At 46.7% G+C, this 25,845-nt stretch overlaps 2 protein-coding genes across 8 annotated transcripts in view; one reads left to right on the top strand and one right to left on the bottom strand.

The window, feature by feature from the left end:
• Positions 1 to 14: 14 nt before the first annotated feature.
• On the bottom strand, positions 15 to 5,013 carry HSPA5 (heat shock protein family A (Hsp70) member 5). Its single transcript, XM_054083821.1, has 9 exons — positions 4,909 to 5,013; positions 4,675 to 4,804; positions 3,606 to 3,837; positions 3,195 to 3,332; positions 2,839 to 2,951; positions 2,370 to 2,760; positions 1,852 to 2,089; positions 1,170 to 1,337; positions 15 to 804 (listed from the first exon to the last, which is right to left on the bottom strand). The coding sequence occupies exons 2-9, from the start codon at positions 4,788 to 4,790 to the stop codon at positions 245 to 247; spliced, it is 1,956 nt and encodes a 651-aa protein (XP_053939796.1). The 5' UTR covers positions 4,791 to 4,804; positions 4,909 to 5,013; the 3' UTR covers positions 15 to 244.
• A 1,708-nt stretch (positions 5,014 to 6,721) lies between these two features.
• Positions 6,722 to 25,845, top strand: part of GAPVD1 (GTPase activating protein and VPS9 domains 1) — a 30,176-nt gene continuing 11,052 nt past the window's right edge. For 2 of the 7 annotated variants that reach the window (XM_054084295.1, XM_054084293.1), the window contains exons 1-17: positions 6,722 to 6,875; positions 12,287 to 12,489; positions 12,900 to 13,743; positions 14,968 to 15,054; positions 15,995 to 16,129; positions 16,250 to 16,439; positions 17,304 to 17,384; positions 18,160 to 18,320; positions 19,224 to 19,353; positions 20,224 to 20,349; positions 21,169 to 21,342; positions 21,657 to 21,797; positions 22,401 to 22,535; positions 23,098 to 23,217; positions 23,681 to 23,758; positions 23,878 to 24,251; positions 24,779 to 24,866. In XM_054084295.1, coding sequence (XP_053940270.1) covers positions 12,305 to 12,489; positions 12,900 to 13,743; positions 14,968 to 15,054; positions 15,995 to 16,129; positions 16,250 to 16,439; positions 17,304 to 17,384; positions 18,160 to 18,320; positions 19,224 to 19,353; positions 20,224 to 20,349; positions 21,169 to 21,342; positions 21,657 to 21,797; positions 22,401 to 22,535; positions 23,098 to 23,217; positions 23,681 to 23,758; positions 23,878 to 24,251; positions 24,779 to 24,866 — 3,049 coding nt within the window. In that variant the 5' untranslated portion in view covers positions 6,722 to 6,875; positions 12,287 to 12,304. The remainder of the gene's footprint in view (positions 6,876 to 12,286; positions 12,490 to 12,899; positions 13,744 to 14,967; positions 15,055 to 15,994; positions 16,130 to 16,249; positions 16,440 to 17,303; positions 17,385 to 18,159; positions 18,321 to 19,223; positions 19,354 to 20,223; positions 20,350 to 21,168; positions 21,343 to 21,656; positions 21,798 to 22,400; positions 22,536 to 23,097; positions 23,218 to 23,680; positions 23,759 to 23,877; positions 24,252 to 24,778; positions 24,867 to 25,845) is intronic. The other 5 variants (XM_054084298.1, XM_009569547.2, XM_054084297.1 and 2 more) reach the window with 3 other exon arrangements.

Genomic DNA, 25,845 nt, shown 5'->3' with positions numbered 1-25,845 from the left:
AGGTAGAAAAGCTCTACACCAAACACGACCGAGCTGTTAAATAGGATGCTTCCACTGCCAGCGCTTCCCACCCCGCTCCCCCCTCGAGCACTGCTAACGAACAGCAGGATACAGCCACCTCGGGCTAGCGTTTCCAGCTCCACTCGAGAGTGAAGGCTCAGTTACATTCCAGATTCAGAGTTCAATAGTTTAAACAAGTGTTCCTGAGTCCAATATATACACACACCACTTGGGAAACCCCTATCTACAACTCATCCTTCTCTCCTGCCTCCTCTTCACCAGGGGGAGGGCCTGCACTTCCATAGAGCTTGCTCACAATGGGCTGCACAACTTCCTCCAACTCCTTCTTTTTCGCTTTGAAGTCTTCAATGTCTGCATCTTGATGGCTCTCGAGCCACTCAATCTTCTCCTCTACTGCTTTCTCTATAGTTTCCTTGTCCTCAGAGGACAGCTTGCCACCCAGCTTCTCCTTGTCCCCAATCTGGTTCTTCAGGGAATAGGCATAGCTCTCCAGCTCGTTCCGGGCATCGATGCGCTCCTTCAGCTTCTTGTCTTCCTCTGCAAACTTCTCTGCGTCATTAACCATCCTCTCGATCTCTTCTGGCGTCAGACGATTCTGGTCATTGGTGATGGTGATCTTGTTCTTGTTCCCAGTGCCCTTGTCTTCAGCCGTGACACGGAGGATTCCATTCACATCTATTTCAAAGGTGACTTCAATCTGGGGGACACCACGAGGGGCAGGAGGGATCCCTGTGAGATCGAATGTTCCCAAGAGATGGTTGTCCTTGGTGAGGGGCCGCTCACCTAGAAAACAAAAGTAGATATGGTTTGTTATCCAGCTGTGGTTTGTACCTGTGAAGCCATGAGGTTTTAATCCCAGCCCAGAGTCTGTCCTGACACCCCTCACAGCATCACCTCTTGCTCAAAGAGCTCTTCCCAATGCAGCCATGGGGAAGACATTTGAAAAACTAATGTGGTAATGGCTTTTGATGCAGGTCAAGCAGCCTGATCACAGAGCTGCTTCCAAGAGCTGGCACCACTGCCAAGCTCTTACCTACCAAGATTTATCCATCAGCATCTAGGAAACACCTGCAGCCTCTGTGAGGAAATGTATGCCAGTCCTACAGACAGGTTCCAGTTGCCCGTGGGCCACCACCAGTGACACTCACCCTCATAGACCTTGATTGTCACAGTTGGCTGGTTGTCAGAAGCTGTGGAGAAGATCTGGGACTTCTTTGTGGGAACAACAGTGTTCCTGGGAATCAGTTTAGTCATGACTCCTCCAACAGTCTCAATGCCGAGGGTCAAAGGACACACATCAAGCAGTACCAAGTCACCTGCAAGGGATCAAGGGTCAGAGTGCAACAGGACTTCAGGGTGAAAGACACAGCACCCTCTCACTGCCAACAGGATCACAGCATTAGGGAGTGGTTGGGGTTGGAAGGGGCCTCAAAGCCCATCCAGTCCCAACCCCTGCCCTGGGCAGGGACACCTCCCACTGGATCAGGGGCTCCAAGCCCCATCCAGCCTGGTTTTGAACAACTCCAGGGATGGGGCAGCCACCTCTGCTCTGGGCAACCTGGGCCAGCGCCTCCCCACCCTCACAGCAAAGCATTTCTGCCTAAGATCTCATCTCAACCTCCCCTCTTTCAGCTCTAAACAGTTCCCCTCACTCTATCCCAGCACTCCCTGATGTAAGAGCTCTTCCCCAGATTTCTGACCTCAGATCCTGAGGACCAAGGCACAGGACTTCCTAAGGACTGGCAAAGACATTCTACTGCATTTGCCAACAACCCATACCCACTGCTCAGGGTGGAGGCTCTCTCACAGCAACAGTGAAGGCACCCTTACCTGTGTCTTGGTCCCCAGAGAGCACCCCAGCCTGGACAGCTGCTCCATAGGCTACAGCCTCATCGGGATTAATGCCACGAGAAGGCTCCTTCCCATTGAAGAACTCTTTAACCAGTTGCTGTATTTTGGGGATGCGAGTGGAGCCACCAACAAGAACAATCTCATCAATATCAGACTTCTTCAGGTCAGAATCTTCCAGAACTTTCTGAACAGGCTTCATAGTGGAGCGGAACAGGTCCTGAGAAGACAAAAGCACCCAGGACTGTAAGACTGTATTCCCACATCCCTCCATGCCTTCAGGGTACAAAGGTCAACCACTACAGAGGAACAACAGCAACTGCCCACAACCAGCCCTGGTGAGACCTCAGCTGTCACTGGTGTCATAGCCCCAGCGAGGAGCAGCTGCTGCTTTCGGTGCAAGGAGGTTATTTATACCCCAAAGTCACAGCATAAAATACTGCACATGTACAAGTCCCTAGCCTAGAGCCCAGGCAATGTAACTACCTTTCTAAACTTACCATGTTCAGCTCCTCAAACTTGGCTCGAGTGAGCGTCTCTGAGAAATCTTCTCCCTCAAAGAAGGATTCTATTTCAATTCTAGCCTGGTGCTGAGATGACAAGGCTCGCTTCGCTTTCTCCACTTCCCGTCTTAGCTTCTGTACAGCTCTGTTGTCCTTCCTGACATCTTTTCCTGTTTTCTTCTTGTAGAGCTTGATGAAGTGTTCCATCACACGTTGGTCAAAGTCTTCTCCACCCAGATGAGTGTCACCATTGGTAGCCACAACTTCAAAGACTCCATTGTCAATGGTGAGGAGGGAGACATCAAAGGTGCCACCACCCAAATCAAACACAAGGATGTTCTTCTCGCCCTCTCTCTTGTCCAATCCATATGCAATGGCAGCAGCCGTTCTATGGAGGGAACAGCTCAGTTAGAAACTGGAAGTGCCGCCCCCACCCCCAGCAGGCAGCGCCCATTAGGCTACTTACGGCTCGTTAATAATTCTCATCACATTCAGCCCAGCAATGGTACCAGCATCTTTTGTTGCCTGGCGCTGCGCATCATTGAAGTAGGCTGGCACAGTCACAACAGCGTGGGTAACCTGAATGAGGAATGAGACAATTTTGTTACAGAGAGAGAAGCACACAGCCTGCAACCAACCACAGCCACGCTGACAGCAAAGCCCATTGTTCTCTGGATAGAGGCGAAACCCCACTGTGAGCAGAGAGCCCATTGAGCTGGGCTGCTAAGGGGCCAGCAGCACCCAGCAGGACTGCAGCCTCAGCCCACCCAGCTCTCTGAAGCCACTGCCTTCAGCTGTTGTTGGCAGCGCTCAGAAACTTACTTTCTTCCCCAGGTAAGCCTCTGCGGTTTCCTTCATCTTGGTGAGCACCATCGCAGAGATTTCTTCAGGGGCAAATGTTTTTGTTTGTCCACCTCCAACATCCACTTGAATATGGGGCTTGGCTTTCTTCTCAACTACCTGGAAAGAACAATGCATGCTGTCCTGTTCAACAATTCCCAGAGTTATTCCTGCTTGTCCTAGTGTTTCTTTCTCCCTGAAGATTAAGCAAAGTCCCTATAATAGACAACTGGAATGCTGTAACTGAAAGAACTACTCGCCACACCCACCCCAGCCTCATCCCTGCACCCCAACTCTCCCAGGAGCACCAGGGAACTGCAGAGCCACTTAAATGGACACCACGATCTGGCCAGACATGTAGCCCCCCTCCACCACTCTGACTCTGAAGCCCACCTTGAATGGCAGGTACTTGATGTCCTGCTGCACTGAGGGGTCATTCCATGTGCGGCCAATGAGACGCTTAGCATCAAACACCGTATTCTCAGGGTTGGATGTCAGCTGGTTCTTGGCAGCATCCCCGATCAAGCGCTCCCCCTCAGGCGTGAACGCCACGTAGGATGGCGTGATGCGGTTGCCCTGATCGTTGGCAATGATTTCCACCCGGCCATTCTTGAAGACACCCACGCTGTGGGGGGCAGGAGAGCGGTCAGCTGGTGCTAGGGTCTGCATCCCCTCCTCCTTGGGCCCCTCACCCAGAGGCCCAGCGCTCCCCATAGGTCCATCGGCGAGACTGCCCGCCCCCCGAGATCCCAGCACTCCTCCTACGGCCACAGGCCAAGCTTATCCCACCCTCCCCGGGATCCCGGGGCTCCCCAGCGCCCCCCTTCTTTCCCAGTGGCCCAACGCTGCCCACAGAGGCCCCACCCAAAAAAAAAAAGGAGGTCCCAGCGCTCCCCCAGCCTCCCTTTCCCCAGGAGCCCCAGTGCTCCCCACAGACGCTGCCCCCCCAAAGAAAACGGGGTCCCAGCATTCCCCACAGTCCCATTTCCCCGCCCAGCGCTGCTCGTGGCCACCCCACATCCCCAGGCCCTGCACTCCCCAAGACCTCAAAGCCGCCCTACCCCCGAGGAGCCCCAGTGCTCCCCAAAGCCCGTCTCCCCTCAAAACCCAGCATCCCACCACTCGCCACGGCCCCGCCTGCCACACCCCCAGGCCCCCGACGAGCCCCAGTGCTTCCCACAGGTGCCCCCCATCAACAGGGTCTCAGCGCTCCTTATGCGCCCCCCAACCCCTCCTACGAGCCCCAGTGCTCCCCACGGACCCTCTCCCCCCTAAAAAACAGGATCCCACCGCTCCCCACGGCCCCAAACCCCCTCACCCCAAGGCCCCCCAACAAGCCCCAGTGCTCCCCACAGACACCCCCGCATAACCGAGGTCCAGTGCTCCCCGCAGCCGCTCCCCCCTCCATAAACGAGATCCCAGCCCTCCTTACCCCCGCCAAGGCCCCCCGTGCCCCCCTCACCAGGAGTAGGTGGTGCCCAGATCGATGCCCACCACCGTGCCCACGTCCTCCTTCTTCTCCTCGTCCTCGGCGCGCGCGGCGCCCAGCACCAGCAGCGCCCACAGGAGGTGCCTCATACCGACCGCTCGCCCTGCAAGGCCAACGCCCGTCACCCCACGGCCCCGGGCCGCCATCACCGCCGCCGTTACCCCCTCCAACCCCACAGCCCCCCCCAGGCCCGCTCCCCACGCTCACCGTCCGCCGCGCTCGCCGCCGCCGTTGTGCGCGCGACCCGCGCCGCCCCCTTATAACCCCTCCGCTGCCCCTCGTGGAGCCCCGCGATTGGCCGCGCCGCGCGCGCTGGAGCCTCCCCATTGGCCGCGCGCCACCCCGCTGTCCCGCTCCCATTGGCGCGCGCCGCTCCCTCTCCCCCCCCGGCCCCGCCCGCCACCCATTGGCTCCGCCGCGGCGGCGCGCGCCTATGGGCGGTGAGGCGAGAGCCAAGCGGAGCGCGGGCATTGGCTGCGCGGCCTGGGAGAGGGGGGGGCACGTTCTGGAAGTTTCCATGGTGACCGGCCCCGTCCCGCCGCGGGGGGGGGCGCCGCGTGTCCCGCGCACGTGGCCGCCGAGCGGGGCGCGAAAGGCCTTCGGGGCGGGGGCTCGGGCAGGCCATGGGCCAACCGCGGCCTGTGCGGGGCCCGGAGCGACAGGATCCCGCACCTCGCGTTCTCTCTTGTGGGATCTCAGCCGGAGTCCTGCTTCCAGTTCTGGAATCCTTAACGTCAGAAGGGGATGGAGCTGTTGGAACGGGTCCAGAGGAGGCTACAGGGATGGTGCTGTAGCCCCTCCCGTCTGAGGACAGGCTGAGAGAGCTGGGGATGTTCAGCCTGGAGAAGAGAAGGCTCAGGGGAGACCTTATAGTGCCCTTCCAGTACCTGGAGGGGCTCCAAGAACGCTGGAGAAGGGCTGTTTACAAAGTCTTGTGGGGATAGGACTGGGGGCAATGGGGATAAAATGGAGAGAGGCGCATTTAGACTGGGCATTAGGAAGAATTTCTTCACCATGAGAGTGGTGAGACGCTGGCCCAGGTTGCCCAGAGCAGTGGTGGCTGCCCCATCTGTGGAGGTGTTCCAGGCCAGGTTGGATGGACCTTGGGCAGCCTGATCCGGTGGGATGTCCCTGCCCACGGCAGGGGAGTGGAACTAGATGATCTTTAAGGTCTTTTCCAACCCAAATTATTCTATGATTCAAGTTGATCGAGTGCTGAGTGATCCCTGTGCACCTCTGCCTGGGACAGGGACTCCACTGTTGTCCCAGGCTGGTACCCAGGAACCCTTTCCATGAAGATATATTTTACACTAACCAAGCTAAGCCTCCCCCTGCCAGGGTGAGCAGGGGTTCTGAACCCCTGCAGGGATATTTCACAGAATTGTTTAGGTTGGAGAAGACCTTTAAGATCATCAAGTCCAACCGTAAACTTCACTGCCAGCTCCACCACTAAACCAGGTCCCTAAGCACAGTGTTAATGTGGCGTTTGAACCCCTCCTGGGATGGGGACTCCACCACATCCCTGTGCACCCAGTTCTAGTGCTCAACACCCCTTTCAGCAAAGGGATTTTTCCTAATACCCAATCTAAACCTCCCTTTGGTGTAACCTGAGGTCATTTCATCTTGTTCCTTGGGAAAAACGATCAGCACCCCAAGAACTGCAGAGCAAGCGATGAGGTCTCCCCTCATCCTCTTGTTTTCCAAACTAAATCCCACTTCCCTCAGCCTCTCCCATAACCCTTGTTCTCCAGACCCTTCTCTAGCTCTGTTCCCTTTATTTCCCTCACTTCTGGGGTGAATTCTGGGGTAAATTCAGCTGGAAACGGATCCCACTGGAGCCAAGAGTCTCTCGGGCGGGGACGGGGGGACGGGGGGGTTGGCGGCGGAGCGAATGCTCCCGTCCCCCCGTCCCCGCCCATGGGATTCCCTGGGCTTGGGAAGCGGCTCACGGCTTCAGAAAGGGACTCATGGCGTTGGGAAGGGACTACAAGTCCCAGGAGTGCGGTCGCCGTCCCGCCCGCCGCCTGCGCAGTCGCCTCTCGTGCCGCAGCGGCAGCCGGGGCGCTGGCCGGGAAGGGGACGCGATCGCTTAACCCGATCCGAGAGAAGGAGGAGGAAAGGGGGAGGCCACGCTGTGACAAAACGCCTCGTTTTTTCCAGGGAAGGAGGGGGAGGTAGGGTGGATTTGTTTGCATGGAATCCTGGGGTGGCTGCAGGCTTGGAGGGGAGGGTGGAACTGGAGCGTTGGGAGCGGGTGAAGTTGGCTGCAAGGTTTCCTCCAGTGTTTCTCCCTGCCTGCCATGTTAGTGCCTGGAACCGGTATCTCAGAGGGTTGCTGAGGGCTTGGGGAGGTGGAGATGCTGGGCCCGTGCTGCTCTGGGCCGTCCTGAGAGGGGGCAGCGAGCGCTGGCGAAGCTGCTGGGCGCCAGGCGCTGCCCTCGCTCCACTGAGCCTTTCCCCTCAGCCAGGTTCAAACTTGACGAGTAGCAGAACTTCCCTTTTTTTGTTGCTGATGGACCCTTCATGCTGAAGGACTTGACTTAGTGAGCATCTCTGCTTTTCTTGCAAAGTCATGATACCATGCTCCAAAGGAGGAGAGCCCGTGGGTGCAAGTCTGGAACCAGGCAAGTGGCACCATGCTCACAGAGAGGTAGCAGTGCCCCACGGACGGGGTAATAGTTGTGCCCCACAGAGAGGGTACAGTCGTGTCCCATGGAGGAGTTGCAGTCCTGCCCCATGGATAGGCACAGTCCTGCTTTGATGGGCAACACGGTTGCCTTGCAGAGCAGAAGCAGTAGCTTGAGGGTAATGGAGGGGGGAATGGCACGGACAGGAGGTGAAATCTTCTGTAAAAGCAGTGGGATGGTGGTCTTGGGACTTCTAAGCTGCTGCTGCTGGGGAGGGCTCCAGAATACTTAAGATACTCCTTTTGATGTGAGATTTGTCAGGTCCTGGAGAATCTACTCTGTCCCTCATAGCAGTTACCCCTCCTGGTGGAGCGCAGGTGGGATGTCTCACAATGAGGAAGGTGTTTCGCTCTCTGGAGAAGAGGCCAGGAGCAGGCTGGTGTAAGTTTGAGCAGCTTCAAGTTCTGCCCTTCTTCTGACTGAAAGTTTATCAATGTGACTCCTTAGATAAGGGGAACCCCCCTTTCTACCATCAGCAGCAGCTGGAGCAGATTTTAGCGTAGTTATATGCTTTTGATTTTGTACCACACATAATTGATATATCATAATAGATAATTTAGTAGCCAGCTGATCTGTGTGTTATTCCTAAGTTCTGTTACGGCCAGGAGAGGTGAGGTGCAACTTGCACATGAGTCGTGCTGGATAGACTGTGTTCGGTGCTGGTGGCAGAGATGCCACTGGGCAGAAACAAACTTGAGGTACGAGTGGCTTATTAATATTGATTAGATAGTTGAACTGTAGCAAACTGACGTGTTTTGCAGCTGTACGTGTGTTTTGAGGTGGTGGGTATTGTAACACGAAGGTTCAACAGGCGACTCCAGGGCCATGGGGAACTATCCTACCAAAAAAAATGGATGTGTTTAGCTCACCTGTGGGAGACTGGCTCTTAGCTTATATAAAGAAACAAGGCTTGTTAGTTATCACTACAAATATTAATGAAGAAAGAGGTACTTCCTCTGGGGTGAGCTGATGTGGAAGCTATTCAGGCTTTCTTAGGAATTATTTTTCAGTAAGACAGAGTGATTTCAGTGTTGCCTTGCCCTGCCCTGCCCACATTAGATCTGCCCAAACTTGCTTTGGAGAGTGGAGTATTGCGTAGCGAGACTCAGGAGGAGCAACCCTGAGCAGGAAACACTGGAGGAAGAAGAAGAATCTGGCGCAGTAGCAGTATTTACTACTTTGCTGAAGCTCTTTTCTGTCAACTGAACTGCAGAAATATTATCAGACACGTTGCTCCTTCCTGCGTGCCGCCATACAAGCCCACCAACTTCAGTAAGTTGGAGTTCAGTACCTACAGATTAAATGCAGTGTTTTCTGTGACTTTTAAATGCAGGAAGCAATACGTGTCCTTCGTTCATCAAAGGCATAGATTGTCTGGGGTTCTGAACAAACTTATGCTGACAGCAGGGTGAAACACTTTAGATACTGTCAGGTCACGCAGTCTTTATTGTTGATGTGGTGGAGCATCACGAAATGGAATTGTTTGAATTGTGCATCTCTTACCGTGTCATAGCCTTCAGCAGGTTACTGTGCAGTCTTGAAATAACTGACAAAAGATTGAAATGTTTTCATATCAAAATAAAATTGCCAGGATTGAGAAATAATTTGCACCTAGAAGGAGCCATTTGATATTGGTTGTTTCTTCAGCCACAACAGACTGTTGGAGATCTGAATTTCCTGAACTGCCTCCTTTATGCAACTACGTAGGGCAACTGTTATTTCAGGTATGGTGCATGGTAGTCATAAACAAGGTAATTGGGTAATTATGGGCACCTTTTTGTTTATGACAAATTTGTAAGGTAATCTAACAGCCAACTTTCTGGAATCGGAACCAGCTGAGGCTGCTGATCCCTCTGCGCTGATGCTGCCTTCTGTGGTGGTGTGTTACCAAACACCGGGCTGTGGATCACGGCTCCTAGAGCTCTTGTCTCAAGTGCTGGTGTGGAGTGGCTGTCGTGTAGCCTGGCAAGTTCGGAGAATGCAACTGCTTGCTTTTTGTGCTGATCAGAAGGGGAGGAGGTTTTTGGAGGGCAGCGGCATGTGCTGTGTATGTGTGTTGGTGGTATAATAGTTTCTTCCTTCCAGATGGGCTGTGTTAGTAGTTTCAGAGTCTGAAGAAAGCAATCACATGTGCATCTTGCTCAATTAGGATTTGGGGTTTTTCTCTACTATGTTGCAAGTTTTCTTTAGCTTGCCTGCAACCTGCTGAACTCCCGGCTGTGTTAAACTACCACCTCTCCATCTCCAGCATGCTTGAATGTCTGCCAGAAACTTAAGGTGAAGACAAAATTGTTTGCACTGTTGTTCACACTAATCTGTGACTTCAGGTTAACTAATCTTTAAAAACTGGCAAAGGGGAGTGAGTGAGGTGTTCCTCTTCAGAGAGGTGTTTCAGTAGTGGTTACGTTAGTTTAGGTTTGCGGAAGATTATGAAGACGGGGAAGCTGCTAATCCTTTTTTCTTGTACACGGAGTGAAAACTGCTGTCTTGCAGTTGACTTCCTGCAGATCCACAGGAAAATCCTGCGGATTCCCATGGTTCTCGACAAAGAAATGGTACTCATTAACTTGCTGTGGTTCAGCTCCAGATCAGTGCTTCTCTTGCTTCTGGTGCTGCTGGTGTTCTGCAGTACAGACAGATGAGGGAGACACACAGGTAACAGCCAATTGCCAGGACATTATCAAAGTCTGGAGATCCATGTATTTGGAAGTGCGGATGCAGGCGATGGCAGCCTCCTGAGCCCTGCTTTGCTTTGGGCCTGGAGCTCACGGTGGCAGTTAGTTTACAGTAAGTAAAAATGCCCAGCAATGTGCAGCTTCCCACAGTTACTTGGTGCTTCAGTGTCCCTCTTCCATGGCTGAGATGCTGTGTCACGAGGAGATGCGCCGATCATTTGTGTGTTGGGTAGAAACTTCACTTTCTGAGTACGTGCAAGGCCCATTTGTCATTTCTTTTTTCCAGGCGGCATCACAGACGGTGCAGTAGTGTTTTGCAGTAGTCTGACTTTTGTTACTGTTTCATTGCTCTTTCTGTTTTCAGGACAGGTGGATTTTACGCATGTGTGTTGGGACTTTGGGAGTCTTGTTTGCTTTCTGAATACTGACTGATGTTTTAGTTATGTTTTTTAATTGTCCATAGCTCCAGAGAAGATTACCAGTAGTTTAACTGCTATTTTGATAATTACAACTTACCAGCACAAGTATATTGTTTCCAGGCCACCTTTGTCTCTTTTGCTGACTGGGCTTTTGGAGTTTGCTCCTGCCTGTGGCCAGGGAAGAAAAGAATGGTCGTTCGTCAAGGCTGAAAGCTGTCAGAGTGCTCAGTCCATCCTGATGCTGAAAACATCTTCTTTAGCAACAAAACCAGACACTGAGTAAAACAGCGAGAAAAATCGCTTTACCTGTATGTGTATGGGACACCGCAGGAGCCTTAATCGGCTTGTCTGCTGTTAAATGTGTTTGTAACAAGTGACACAAAAATAGAAACTTATTTTGAAATTTGGCAAGGCAAAGGCGTAGGAACGCAGGCGAAGCCAATGGGCTGCACAGGCGTGCCCTGCCGCTTCCCAGACTTACTCAAAAGCAGGAGAACCGCTTGGACTGACTTTGTCCAGAAAAGGGGACCCTGAGGGTGGACTCCTTAAAACATCAACTGAAACTGTTGAGGTTTGATAAACTCTAAGCCGCTCTTAGTGCAACCTTGTGGTGGGAAGCATCTGATGAGACAGAAGGTAGTTCTGCACATCTTGTGTGTGTGTATTTTTATGGATGCAACTTCTTTTCCCTGGCTGATATTAGCAGCTGGGAGACTAATGCCGGGGTGCTATCCTGTTTGCGGGCAGTGCCAAGTTTAATGCTTTTTTTTTTTGTTTGTTTTTTGCAAGTCCTTAAATTCTGGGACTAAAAATAAATTTGTTGCAAGTTGTCAGTATTTGTTTCTCAAAGACCTTTGGCAGTAAAGTCAATGTTTCTTTTCTAATCTTTGTCTGAGAGCGTCCTAGTTAGAAACATCTAAAGCAGTGTCCTTCAGGTTCCTTGCTTCCTCTCGTTTATGGATGCATGAGCTGTAACTGCTGAGAAGTGCTGGGATTTTGTGTGTTTTTTTGAGGTCGAGTTTAGTTTTTTTTGAGAACTTTACATACACAGTTGTCTGCACTTGCTAGGAATGGCCTTTAAACCTTCACATGTCATAGATCGCAGGTTTTTTATGCGTAAAGACTTGTGACAGCGTCTGTTTTCATCTCTGCTGGGGTTTTGGTTGTGAGGTTAAAACTGTAGATGAACGAACTGAATGACACACACAAGGAACAGTGATGATTGTCAGTGCACCTGATTATCAGCCTTTCTCTGCACACTGAAAAACCCCAACAAATGTAAAACCTGTGCCTAATTAGGGAGCTAATCCTTATTCTTCAGAGGAGATCATCTGCTCTGCTGGGCAGTGAACCACATATCTTCATATCACAGAAAGGGGAGAGTGCTAGGCCAGTGTGTGGTACATTATTTGTAGCTCCTCAAGCATAGAGTGAATGATTCTGTGAAGCAAGGCTCCTTGAGTCCTGGCAGGTTGGGAGGAGTCACATTTTCATTTAACTGCAGCGTGGCTTTTACGGGCTCATGGACAGATGAATTCTTGCAAATAGCATTCACTGCTGTGCAGTGTCCCTGGTGTGCTGGTGTGATGAGGGGCCAAGGAAAATGAAACTAGGAAACCTTTCAGTGACTCAGTTGTTAACTGGTGGGCCGGGGCTTGAGAGAACGTATTAATGTGCTGAGGTAAAGGGGCACAGCAGCATTTACTGCTCAGTGTAAGTTATCACCTGTTTATCTGATCACTGGGGCCGACCGAGCTTGCTCCCTAATTCCTGAAATTCACCTGTTTCTTGTTCTTTCTCGCAGCAAGTGCTGCTGCCCAAGATGGTGAAGCTGGACATACACACGCTGGCTCATCACCTCAAGCAGGAGCGACTGTATGTGAACTCAGAAAAGCAGCTCATCCAGAGGCTCAATGCAGATGTATTGAAGACAGCTGAGAAGCTGTACCGCACAGCATGGATCTCCAAGCAGCAAAGGATTAACCTGGACAGACTGATCATCACAAGGTGACTTGGGTGGGTGGGGTGCTCCCGGGGAGACCAGACTCCTACACGCAGTGAATTGCAGCAAATCCGTCAGGTTTTTCACACCCAGTATCTGGAGTCGTTCGCTGTATTAATCATAAAGCTAATAAAGTTTTAAAACAAATCTAAGCTAGGGAATCCGACTCATCCGAAACTTCCTGGTTGGCCGCTTAAGCTACCCATTTTTTGATATATGTGTTTGGTTTGTGTCTCTTCATAGTTTATGGGAGCAAACTCCCCTTATTCCTGAATTTGTCAATAATTTGTATTATCCATATGGAAAGATCTTTTTCCTTGCTGCTAGTCTTGTCACTAGATTGGCTACGTGGCATCAGTTATGGAGTTTGTTTGTTTCTGAGTGACTTAAACTGTTTTAATGTTTGTCTTTAAAGTGCTGAAGCTTCTCCTGCTGAGTGTTGCCAGCATGCTAAGATCTTGGAGGATACGCAGTTTGTGGATGGGTACAAGCAGCTGGGATTTCAGGAGTCTGCTTACGGAGAATTCCTCAACAGGCTGAGAGAAAATCCTAGGCTTATTGCATCCTGTCTGGTTGCCGGAGAGAAGCTCAACCAGGACAACACTCAGAGTGTCATTCACACTGTCTTCACCTCCATTTACGGCAATTGCATCATGCAGGAGGATGAGAGCTACCTCCTTCAGGTCCTCCGTTATCTAATAGAGTTTGAGCTCAAGGAAAGTGACAACCCAAGGCGGCTGCTGAGACGAGGCACCTGTGCATTCAGCATCCTATTCAAACTTTTCTCTGAAGGACTCTTTTCTGCAAAGCTTTTTCTTACAGCGACCTTACACGAGCCCATCATGCAGCTTCTGGTTGAAGATGAAGACCACCTGGAAACTGACCCAAACAAATTAATTGAGAGATTCTCCCCCATACAACAGGAAAAGCTATTTGGAGAGAAGGGCACAGAGAAGTTCAAGCAGAGAGTCCAAGAGATGGTCGACTCCAATGAGGCCAAGCTGGTGGCCTTGGTGAACAAGTTCATTGGCTATCTCAAACAAAACACTTACTGTTTTCCTCACAGCTTGAGGTGGATTGTGTCACAGATGTACAAAACGCTCTCGTGTGTGGACAGGTTGGAGGTGGGGGAGGTCAGAGCAATGTGCACGGATCTTCTGCTGGTGTGTTTCATCTGTCCTGCCATCGTTAACCCTGAACAGTATGGGATCATTTCCGACGCTCCTATAAACGAGGTGGCAAGATTTAATCTCATGCAGGTATGAGTCATTTTAAAGTAGTCTCGGAAAAAAACCCAGCTATGGGAAATGTGCTTGGCCTTTTTTTCCCCACTCAAATTGATGTTACTGCAGCAAAGGTACTGTGATGCTAACAAAATACTTGTGTTATTGTGGCTGGAAAGTTCTGCTTTAAAGTTTTATGTTTGCTTAAAATAGTGACTTAAAAATGATAGTGTGTATTCCTAACACGCTAGTTGCAAATGGGCTTTCTAAGAGCTGTTATGAGGAATGGAAGCTGAAGGGTAAAGGGGTCTGTCATTGGAATTCTGGACTGTGTGAAAGCTAACGTGCTGTTCTGGCTCATGTTAAAGATTCTGCCAGGTGTTGCACAAAGCAACAAAATGCTTTGCTGAAAAACCTTGCCTGCCTGGCAGTAGTGCCCAGTGTTTCTGCTGGGTTCTAGGTGCTCTTTTATTAGAGCTTATAGTGTCCCCCAGCCCTCATGACAAGTTTTGGTCCCTGTATGAATTCTTGGGCAATTTACTGATAGTTTGTAGACATGCGGCCTGAGAGTATTCAGCAGCACTTGTTTGACCAAGGGTATTCTCCACACAGGTAACAAACCCTGTGTCTTAGTATTGTAAACAGGACAGCGGGTGATTCTCACTGTATTACGTTCTGTCGAGCTTTACTCACTGCACTGTTATTGCCAGGGAATGCCAGCATTCTAAAATTCATCAGCAATCCTCTCCTGTGCCTCTGCTTGCGTGTGGTAGCAGAGCCTGCAACGGGTGACTGTAAAATTGAGAGTTGTTTTGCATTTGGAGTTTAATAAGGATTATATGTTCTGAAACAAGGGCTGGCCCTCTTGCGCTTTTTTTTTCTCCACTATATTCTTAGTAAAACATACACGGCCTTTTAAAATCTCTGGGTTTAAGGTGACCTAGATTCAACTCTCAGTTCTGACGTGCTGCAAAAACAAACCGTGCTTTGTTCCTGGGAAGGGGGGAGTATGGATGCTCATAGTGTACTGTGTGTGCAGATTTTCTTGTTAAATGCAATGACTGCTTTTTTTTCTAAAGCTTGCATTTTTTTCCTGCCCTGAAAGCAAGGACATGACTTGCTTTTTTCCAGAAGTGTTTCTTGGAGTTTTAAATGAAAATAAGTGTAGAATGGAGGAGTTGTCTTAGCTGGAGTTTGTATTAGGGTCAGCATGGTGGTGTTTTGAAATGCTTATTCCTCATAGTTTGTTTTTCATTTCAGGTTGGAAGGCTCCTGCAGCAGTTGGCGATGACAGGTTCTGAAGAGGGGGATCCGCGGATGAAGAGCAACCTTGCAAAATTTGACAAAGTACGAGTCCAGACTGAAAACAGCTGGGACTCGTGTGTGTGCTTCGTCCCCTGCAGTCTCTTTTCAGACACTGCAAAGGACTTGGCAGGTCACCTCCGAGATGCATGTACTGAAAAGCAGATTAAACCCTGCACAAAGCTGGGAACAAAATCTTGGGTGCTAGAGTTAGGGTCAGGGGTTCTTGCCTCTACTCAGATATAATGCTTCTTAAAAGAAAATACAAAAATGAAGTAGAAGCAAATCGTCTTTTAAACTGAAATGCTGTGTTACTGTCCATTGTTTTCCTGCTGAACATAAACCAAACGTTTTGATCGGAAGACAGCTTTTATATGAAATCTGGTTTAACACCCAATTTATTTCTTAATGCAAGGAACTTCTTTTCCTTTTTTGCGTAGTTTGGCTTTTTTTCATTCAGCTTTTCCTTTATAAGTATGAGTCATCCACGAAGATACTAGGATTAGTCTCGTTGAAGGCATGGTGACACTAATGATCTGTGATGCGTTGTGATGCGGTTAAAAACTGTTGGTTTGCTTGTGTAACTTCCAGGTTGCTAATTATAATTGTTACATGGTCGTCATACAAAGTTACACCTTTACTGTGTGACATACCATCAAATTAGAAAGTAGTACTGTCTGTTGCTTCCTTGTTTCAGTTTTAGTCTGTGCTCAGCAGGTTCTCCAGGAAGGGACAGTTTAATTTTTAAAGGAATTGTAAGACGCTTAGGTAAGGAACACTTTGGAGTTCAGAAAATGAATGAAGGACAAACTGACTACATACTTTTCTGGCTTGCTCTTCAGTGCCTTTAACAATATGTGGTATTTTATCCTAAGAGTTTAAAAGTAGGAAGCAAAACTTGTAGCATTTCTAAACTACTTAGCTTATGTTCTTTCCAGCCTGTAGTAATGGCCTGTCATTTACAAACTGTTTCTTCTCTTTGCAGAGCTGTGTGGCTGCTTTCCTGGATGTGGTTATTGATGGGCGCGCCGTTGAAACTCCTCCAATGTCATCTGTTAACCTGCTGGAGGGGCTGAGTAGAACAGTGGTTTACATGACCTACAGCCAGCTGACCACTCTGGTAATACTTTCAGTTCTTAAAAAGAGGGGGTACAAACTTCTCCCCATGTGTTTCCAGATAGAATGAACCAGGCTGATAATTTACACTGCAATACTTACCAATGTGAATTGTAAATTTTAGGTTGGCTTTATGCGGAATGTAATGTCAAGTGATCAACTTAAGGAAGACCGGATGGCTTTGGAAAACTTGCTGGCAAACTTACCCCAGAACAAACCAGGGAAGAGCAGCAGCCTTGAAATGACTCCATACAATACCCCACAACTCTCTCCTGCAACTACTCCAGCTAACAAAAAAAATCGACTACCGATAGGTAAGGAAAGCAAGCAGATTTTTGTGATTTCTGATCCCTCGATACATTTTCTGTGTCATTTTCTCAGTCATCTCTTGGGGTTATGCCTTCAGTTCTGACTTTTTCTGTGTAGATGGCAAAGAATTCTTTTTTCCCTCAAAGGCCAGGTGACTTCTTTACTTTCTGATGCAAGTACGGTGAGCTTGAACTTGAGAAAAGTGTTGAAGCGGTTGGTATTCACACTAGTGCACTGATAAGAAAGGGAAAGTTTCAAGATGGGAAGCAGATCTCAGAGGGAAGATTGCTTAGGGAAGTGGTAGGATGATGTTTAATTAGTGGGATAAAATAAGTTTAAAATTTTTGCGTCGCACAAGAGAATGGATAAGGAGAAGGATGAGGAAGCAAGAGCAGAACTTTAGGGTGTGTGCTGAGAAGAGAACCTTTCTTTTCTGCTTTATTTGCCTGATCTAATTCCAATTGTCGTACGTTGTAATGCAGTTTTGTTTGTTGGAGGTTAGTCCTCTCTTTGCACAGCATTTCTGGGTCTTGAACTTTTCCATTTCAAGAATATTCTCTCTTAAAACAGGAAGTGTGGTACTCTTCTTCAGTGTGTATTTACGTGAATATGACCATGTGGGGTACTTTCGTTTGTGTGAGAGGTTTGGTGGTAGTGTGTAACAGCATGAGACTATGTAAAGCCCAATTAGTGGCAACCTCCCCCCAAGCCAACCCCAAACAAACCTATCCCATGCTGTTTTAACTCCGTTTCTGAATGGTTCAGGTCTTATAAAGTAGTGGCACAACAGCATTTATTTTATGGTATAAAATAGCTTTTGCTCAAAGTTTTTATTTCTTTTGTTTTGTTTTAATGCTTTCGAAATCCAGGACAGCAATTGGCAGCCATTACTGCCTGGGATACCTCTGCTACCAATCTTTCTGCTCACATAACTCTAGTAACCCCTTTTGGTGGGTAATGCCCTCTTTCCATTCTTCTCTGTAGAACATATGACTTAAGCATGCCTTTGGTTTCCTGTGCTAATTAGTTGCTTTTTTGCTATGAAACTCATTCTGTTCGTACACGTAGGTTTTACAAACACCTTTTGTGCCTATATGAGATAATCAACGTTTGGCTGTGACTTCCATGCAAATGGCTGTGACTTGCCCTGTTTTCCCTGGATCAAATAAAGAAATAACTGGTGTCATGCTGCCATACTTGGAAGTATTAATTCCATGTGGGTGTTTTTGCTTCCATAGTGCCAAATGTGGGGATATGAGGCTACTTGAAAAGACACAAAAGTAATCAAAAGTAAAGCGCCTGATGTTGAATTGTGTGTCTGGGTTTGAGACACCTGATAGAGTAAGTTTTCCCTGCTTTTTAGGAGAATGAACTTCTAAATCAGTTTATTAAACAGAGTTATGAAGCACAGGAACCTGGACCTTTTCTGTTGGTAACTTCTTCATTTTTTCAAATAATTTGTTGAGGATATTTCTGTGATTGGAAATCACTGAATTTGTGTGGGCAAACAGCATAGCTTGCGTCTCTAAACTTTTAAGTTGGAAGTTTGCTTTTTCACAGTTCAGTACTCAAATTTAAGCGCTCATTCCATCTCTCAAAGTCTCATACAACTTTTCATTTTGTATTCAAAACACTGCTGTTCTATATTTCCATTGTATTCCTGTCTTTTCCCTCCTTAAACAAGGAAAAGCTTTCTAATGTTGATGTTTCCAAATGTTTGCTTAGCCACTCGCAGCAGAAGCAGATCAAATATTCTAACGGATCAGCACGGAGATCATGAAGGATCCTCCCAGGAGACAATCCCAGAAGTTCAGCCAGAGGAGGTGCTGGTCATTTCTCTGGGGACAGGTCCACAGATTACTCCAGGAATGATGTCAGAAAATGAGGTATGCAAAACCAATCACATCTCAGTGTTTTGAAAAGTACAACTCCGTGTTCTCGAATACCATGGCAATGGAGTTTTGACACTTAAGTTCCGAAATAAATCCAGAATAGAAATTAAAATCCTTTCTTTAATGTACTGAATTTGGAGTTGCACCGTTCAAATTCCCCTTTGTTAGATGGTTTCTTTCCTCAGTATGTCTGCAAGGTATGAAAAGCAGCATATTAACACAGGAAAGATGAACCTGGCAGATCTGTGAAGAGGCTTTGTCATCTAACGTGCTTAAATGCAAACTTATTGGTTCTGAGTCTGAAGAAACTGAATCTATTATCTCTTTGCATGTTCCGTCCCTTGGATCGAGTGGCACAGGTGAGAATGATGGAACCGGAACGCTGGTCCTGACGTTTTTGACAGCTCAGCCTTGAAACACGCAGGCCTGGCTTCTTGTGAGGGCGGAGCTGTGGCTGTGTTGCCATGAGCGTCTTCAGGCTGTGCTGCTTAGGGTGAGGCTGGTTTTGCAGCCTTTTCTATCGCCAGCCATAGCATAGCTTCTGCTTTCATCTTTGCTGCCTTGCCTGATGGTTCAGATTATCTCTTTTTGCAGCCTCATAACAATTGGTTGCCATATTATGTTGTTCTGCTGGAGTGACGAGGGAACTGGTGGCTCCAGTATTATCAGCACTTGCCTTATGTTCACGTCTTGGTTACCTGACATTCTCTCCAGACTCTGACTTTCGAGATAGCTGTCTTTTTTCAAACAGAAGTTAGAAATTTGATTGTGCCATTAACATCTAGAGAAAATAATGCAAAAAAAACCCCAAAACTGTGTGCAATGTTTGCTTACTATTTAATTATCTGAAAAATAGATTACTTTAAGGAAGTCTTGTTTCTTTCTCCCACTCTCCAGGTCTTAAATATGCAGCTTGGAGATGGTGGACAAGGAGATGTCCCTGTTGATGAAAACAAACTGCATGGTAAACCTGATAAAACCTTGCGCTTTTCCCTCTGCAGTGATAATCTGGAAGGCATATCTGAAGGTGAAGGGCTACTTAAGTCTTGAAGAAGTTTTGTCCCTTTTTTTTTTAATCCCTTAACCACCCAAGGACCTTCTGTTAAATACAGCATGCCACCTGCTCTTCTGGAGACTGTGCTCTCTCACCCTGAGAGCCTTTCTTTTCTCTTAGCCATTCACACTAAAAAGTGTGGAACTAAATTTTGACCTGCAAAGGTTTAACCGAGTCTGAGAATTTGGAAGGGAAAAAAGAAACATATTTTGAAGGAGAAAACGGAGGGGGAGCTTTTTGAAACTTAAGTGCAGTGCTAACTATCAAGATAACTGTACGTAGCTCTAAACTTGGACTTCTCAGACTGATTTTTCATCATGTTTTAATACGCTATTACAGATCTCAGAGTAGTTTCTGGACTCTGGAAAATTCCTTTATATGAACCTCAGGCACAACAAAGCGCAACTTTATTTGTGATGCTGAAGGTGGTTGTACAGATCACTGGGCATGCATTAATTTGTGTAACTTCCATAATTTAGTTCTTGCTCTCCTCAAAATAAGAAAACAAATTAATGTATGAGTAAATAAATGAATGGTGGAGACTTTTTATATTGACAGTGATGGTAAGATTCCAGCTGTTTCTGGTAACGTATTGGTAGGTTATAATAATTAGTATAGTACTCTAAACATGGGAAGAAAAAATCACAGTGTGGGTTCAGTGCCTATAGAATAGAGATCAAGAACAGAACAAATGTACCTTCAGTTCATCAATTCAGTTTTTTATATTGGAAGTGCTACTTCATTTCTTTTCATCTTCGTAGTTAATTATGTCCTGGATTGTTAATGCTGTATAGTTATGAAGTGTTATTCAAATCAGGTTTACAGTAAAATCTGTTTTCACAGGTCCTTCCAATCGCTCCAACTCTGTGTCGTCTTTGGACTTAGAAGGGGAGTCTGTGTCAGAGCTTGGCGCAGGCCCCTCTGGCAGCAATGGCGTTGAAGCTCTGCAGCTGCTGGAGCACGAACAAGGCAGGTGCAAATCCCCTCACACAAGGGTCTTGAGGGGCTGTAGCTGTAAAGCTGAGGTTCTGTGCAAAAATATTAGAAAATCATCTAGTTCAGGAAAAAATAAGTAAAAGTTCTCCCTGTGCAATCATTTGCATTTAGTTATGGTTCAGGGTTTTTTCCCTGAGAATTTTTTCTTGTAGTACATTGTTAGGAAAAGGAAATTGCGTGGGATTTTGAGGCTTAAGTCCTTTACAGGAAACCAGTTGTAAAGTTTTGCTGGACACCGAGTTTTCCCCTTCAGACAACAGGGTAATCTGGATTGGAGTAGTCTTAAAGCATCTGACTAGCTTCCTGTTGAGTAGGGATTTGTCAGATGCTAGAACAGGTTGCCCAAAAAGATTGTGGTGTCTCAGCCTTGGAGATACTCAAAACGTGACTGGACATGACCATGGACAACCTGTTGTGATTGACCTGTTTTGAGCAGGGAGAGTGGATGTGAATGATCTCTGGAGGCTTCAGCTTTTCTGTGATGACTTCTTCTTACAGGAGTTGTATCCATTTCTTGATAGGATGCTAAATTTTATTCGTTTAGTCTGTCACTTTGGTTGATAAGTCACCATGTGTAGTTTTAAGATTTATCTTGAGTCTCAAATATGCCTAAAAACTTGTCTTCAGGCAGCATCTCTTGATTAGTATAATAGCACTTTACAGGCCTCACTTTAAATCACTCCCTGACCTGACATAATAAAGGAGTTGTTTTGTTTGGGTTTTCTTCCTATTTTAAATCAGCAGTAATTGGAAGAACCTTTTAAAAAATGAGAACTTTTTATTTTTATGTAGCCACAACTCAGGATAATCTTGATGACAAGCTCCGTAAATTTGAAATCCGTGACATGATGGGGTTGACTGATGACAGAGATATATCAGAAACTGTGAGTGAAACTTGGAGCACAGATGTCTTGGGAAGTGACTTTGATCCAAATATTGATGAAGATCGTTTGCAAGAAATAGCAGGTAATGTGGTGGTACAGCTGGGTACATCTGGTGTGTTAAAATGCTTTGTGCTCCCTCTGAAATAGCGAGGCTGCAAGGCCACCCTTCTTATTTTCTAAATTGGCATATTTTCTTTGATCAAATGGGAACTTTTCCGTAGGAGGATGTTGTTTGCATGACCTGTGACATATTTGTTTGCTCACTTCTATCTTTTCAACATTGCCTTTTGTAATTACTTTATTAAGGACACTTAAAATTTGCTTGTATTTTTCTTTTATGAGAACTGTTGTCAGGAAGCCTATATCGAGCTATATGCTTCTGCTCTCCTTTTGCAGGCGCAGCTGCAGAGAACATGCTGGGCAGCTTGCTGTGCCTGCCGGGTTCAGGATCTGTGCTGCTTGATCCCTGCACAGGTTCAACCATATCAGAAACCACAAGTGAGGCATGGAGTGTGGAAGTATTGCCGAGTGATTCAGGTCAGAATCGAGTGGGTTTTACTTATTTCTTTAGCAGGAATCAAGGCTCTTTCAGGGGCAGGTGATGCAAAATAACTGCCTCTTCCTCTCTTTCTTTGAGCAATTATTGTCCTAGGATTAAGTTAGTGTTTGTGGATACTTCCAGTGTGAAAAGGACAGACTATTCTGAGGCAGATAGAAGGCAGAAAGCATTGTGAGAGACTTACTGTTACTGAAGAAATTTTTAAGGGGCAAAAAGGAAAAGAAGGGATTCTGAAAGCAAACTTCTGTTTACTTTCCTTCCCTGTGATGTTACATAGGGCTGTCTAGGATCACAGTTTGTTTTGGTTAGTGAAGGTGTGACTGTATACTGTTGTCTCGAAGAAATACAATACATAAACGAGTAAAAACTTCTTAAAATGCCTGTGCAGATAGAGTTTTGCTATCTGGGCAGAGTCCTGCCTCCTGTATAGGGAGAGAACTTGCTGAAGTGATTGAGTTAGCGTAGAACTTAATACACAAAATCAACATGTTCCCCCTTCCTTCTGTATGTGACTATTAAGGGATGATGGCATTGAGTAATAATATGTTTTCTCTCTACCCTCTGTTGTCTCTCTTTTATAGAGGCCCCAGACTTAAAACAAGAGGAAAGACTACAAGAACTGGAGAGCTGCTCTGGGCTGGGCAGCACGTCTGACGACACAGATGTAAGGGAGGTCAGTTCTCGACCCAGTACACCAGGCCTCAGCGTCGTATCAGGTGTGTTTCATTGTCTCTGAAAACACGATGCTCTGTTAGAACATGACCAGCATCCACTTTGCTGCGCTTGCTTTAGCTGTACATCATTTCACTCATAAAATAACTTTGCACTCATTCTGGAATTTTCAAAGCTGTAATTCTCTGTTCATCTCCCAGAAGAAATAAAGAAAGTAGCAGATGGTTGGATACCCTGTGCTACAATAGCAGTGGTTAGCACTGGAGTACTGATTTGGGGGAAACTCCTAACTTTCTTGTGTTTAGTTTTATTATCAGGACTTTTTTATTTAAGTAAATCAGATATCTACTTCAGTTCTTTGCTTTTTGCAAAGCATTTAAGAGTGAAGTGTCTTTCTGATGCCCTTTGTCCCAGTGCACTCATGGCTATGTTAAAACAGTTGAAGGTGTAGAGCAGAAATAAAATATTACTTTAGGAGTGTAGATATTCATAATGTCTCTAGGTGCTCGTTTATTGCAATGTTCACCAAACTGTTTAACGGCTTCAGGATCCTGTTTCCTTTTACTCTGAATGACTGTTACCCTTGCTTCTTTTGTTATGTGTAAGGTATTAGTGCAACATCTGAGGATATTCCTAACAAAATTGAGGATCTCAGGTCCGAATGCAGCTCTGACTTTGGGGGAAAAGATTCTGTGACCAGTCCTGATATGGACGAAACGGCCCATGGTGAGTTACTGACCCTGTAAATTTGGTAACTGAAGTCTTACAAATGACATTTGTAGAATCCTTACATTTTACATTTTCTTCCACTTTCAAAGTTCTGGTGGCTAAGTTTGACATTTTTGGTATTTGCTGGCACTGTATTTGTTTGGTGAAGAGGCTCCAGTTCTTTATAGGACTATAGCCTGAGTACGAGATCCGAGATCACCTTTTCCTAATCCAGTCTGGTTACATTCACTGTCCTCTTGCATTTTGCAATTGGGCTGCTCCTCCAGATTTCCCCACTTTCTGTGATGTGATTCTTTGATCATTTCAGTGCTATAGAGATCTTTTCATATCAGAATATCTTCAAAAATGTTTTGCAATGTAAGTTTTGTAACCTTTTGCTGCTGAGGGCTGTTTTCCCAGTGTCCCTTACTTGCAGGTCGTTCTTGGCACAGCGCTAACCCTTTCCCCACCTTGATTTCAGGAGCCAGTCAGTTGACATCTCCTCCTTCGCAGACAGATTCTTTGCTTGCATTGTTTGACCCTCTGTCATCAAATGAGGGTGAGTTGTAAAGAATAAGCTTTATTGAAAAACAGGCATTTGCAATGTTTCTATGTTAGTACTGGCTAATTTGGAAGAATCTGAAGTGTCTGTGGCTTCTTTTATGTTTATGACCGCAGGGGTATCGGCTGTAGTAAGGCCTAAAGTACACTATGCAAGACCCTCTCACCCGCCACCAGATCCTCCGATCCTGGAAGGAGCTATGGGAGGTAATGAGGCCCGATTGCCAAACTTTGGGTCTCACAGCTTAATTCCAACTGATTTAGAAGCGTTCAAGCAGAGGCATTCCTATCCAGAGAGGCTAGTCCGCAGCAGGAGCTCAGATATAGTGTCATCAGTTCGGAGACCTATGAGTGATCCTGGGTGGAAAAGATGTCCTGGTAATGAAGAGAGGGAGCTGCCTATGCCGACCACCAGCACTGGAGCAGCCGTTCTGGTGGCTGCATCTCAGTCATCGTCTTCGTCTCCCAGTAAAGACTCCTCTAGGGGAGAGGTAAGGCTTCTATTTACCTTTTTTTTTCCCTAGGATGCCTACCTTAATGATGCATCTGATGCCAGAAAACTGGTATTAAATGTGCTTTGTCAATGAGTTACAATTGACTGTTGTTACCTTTTAAACGTTGGCAAATAATGTTTTGCAAGCTAGATCTACCGATGTGCAGAATGGCTTAAATTAATCTGACTTCTCTTAAATTTACTGGATGAGCTTTACTTGATTTGGTGAGACTTCAGGAATAGATTTGTTGTGGTGTTTAAATTTAAAATGCTGCAGCAGCCTGAAAAGTAATTTATTTTTTTTATTAAAGAAATAAGTGAAATCTCTTTCTTCATGTTTTTGGTTTTGCGTTTATAGGCTGCCCTCTTCAGGAGGGATATTTCTAACTTGATCCGCTGTGGCTTTCTGTGCTCCGCTGTAGTTCTGGTTTTACAGTCAATGTAGCAACACTTGATGGGAAGGAGAAATTTCATCTTTACACTTGATATGGTAAATGCTCAAATATAGACTCTGTCCTTCTACAGATCGAAGAACGAAAAGACAGCGATGATGAGAAGTCAGACAGAAACAAGCCCTGGTGGAGAAAACGTTTTGTGTCTGCAATGCCCAAAGGTAGGACCATGTCCGTCTGGTTTGGGACTTCAGTAACAGTGTACACTATTGTATCTTCAGCCAGTTCTGTGGGAAGTTTTTACAGTTTCACTTTAAAAAGCTGACCAGACTGGCATAGGTTTGTTACAGAGTCCTGGCAGTCCTGTTTAATTTTGAGACATAATGGATTCTTATTTATAAAATTGCAAGGGTTGCAATAAAGAGAGAATTTTTGAAGTACGAAGCATGTAGTGCCTATGAAGTAATGTGTAAGCTGAAAGGAATTTGGTCAGGCATTGTGTTATCTTAATCAGTCAGTAACCTTGGAATCTTTATGTGAGACCAGGCGTTTCATAGTCATATGGTGTTAACTTCCCTGCAGCTTCCCTGAGAACTTGTCTTAATTCTCTGCGGGTGGCAGTGTGCCAGCTGAAGGGTATGGATAACTTGGGATATCTCTTGTAATGGTGCAAGTGAAAATTAGACCTTGGTTATTTACAAAGCAAAGCTTGTTCAAGGTAGTATTTGGCTTTCATGCCGCGAATGATGACAGCTGGGGATGGAACAATGTGTGCCATATTAGATATTCTTGCCTTTTTTAAAAAGAGACTTTCAGTTAGAAAAGAACCAGTGTGATCCTTACAGTCTCCCTGTGACTTTAGATGATGTTATAGTATTTTAATACCACTTGGTTGGCTTTTCTGTTTCACAGTGTGCTGGCTTTGCACCTTCCCCCCGAACTCAAGGGAATGAGTTGCCAGAAAAGATTCGTGTCATTGTGACCAGTATTTGAGTTAGGGCTTTTGGCTAACTAAAGTATAAATAAACACGTAAATAAAAACCGGAAGCTCCCCGACTCCCTTCGCTAGCAGTTGCCTAGAGCGCGCTGCCTCTGGCAGCCATTCTCCTGGCTCGTGGCAGCAGGTCTGTTAAAAGCAGAGCTTACTACAGCTGATGACAGTACAGCTCTGCTTCACCTCACAAACAGACTTATGCTTTT

This window comes from Cuculus canorus, chromosome 19 (assembly GCF_017976375.1).
Source record: "Cuculus canorus isolate bCucCan1 chromosome 19, bCucCan1.pri, whole genome shotgun sequence".
Taxonomy (NCBI): Eukaryota; Metazoa; Chordata; class Aves; order Cuculiformes; family Cuculidae; genus Cuculus; species Cuculus canorus.
This window is presented reverse-complemented; position numbering and strand designations above follow the sequence as displayed.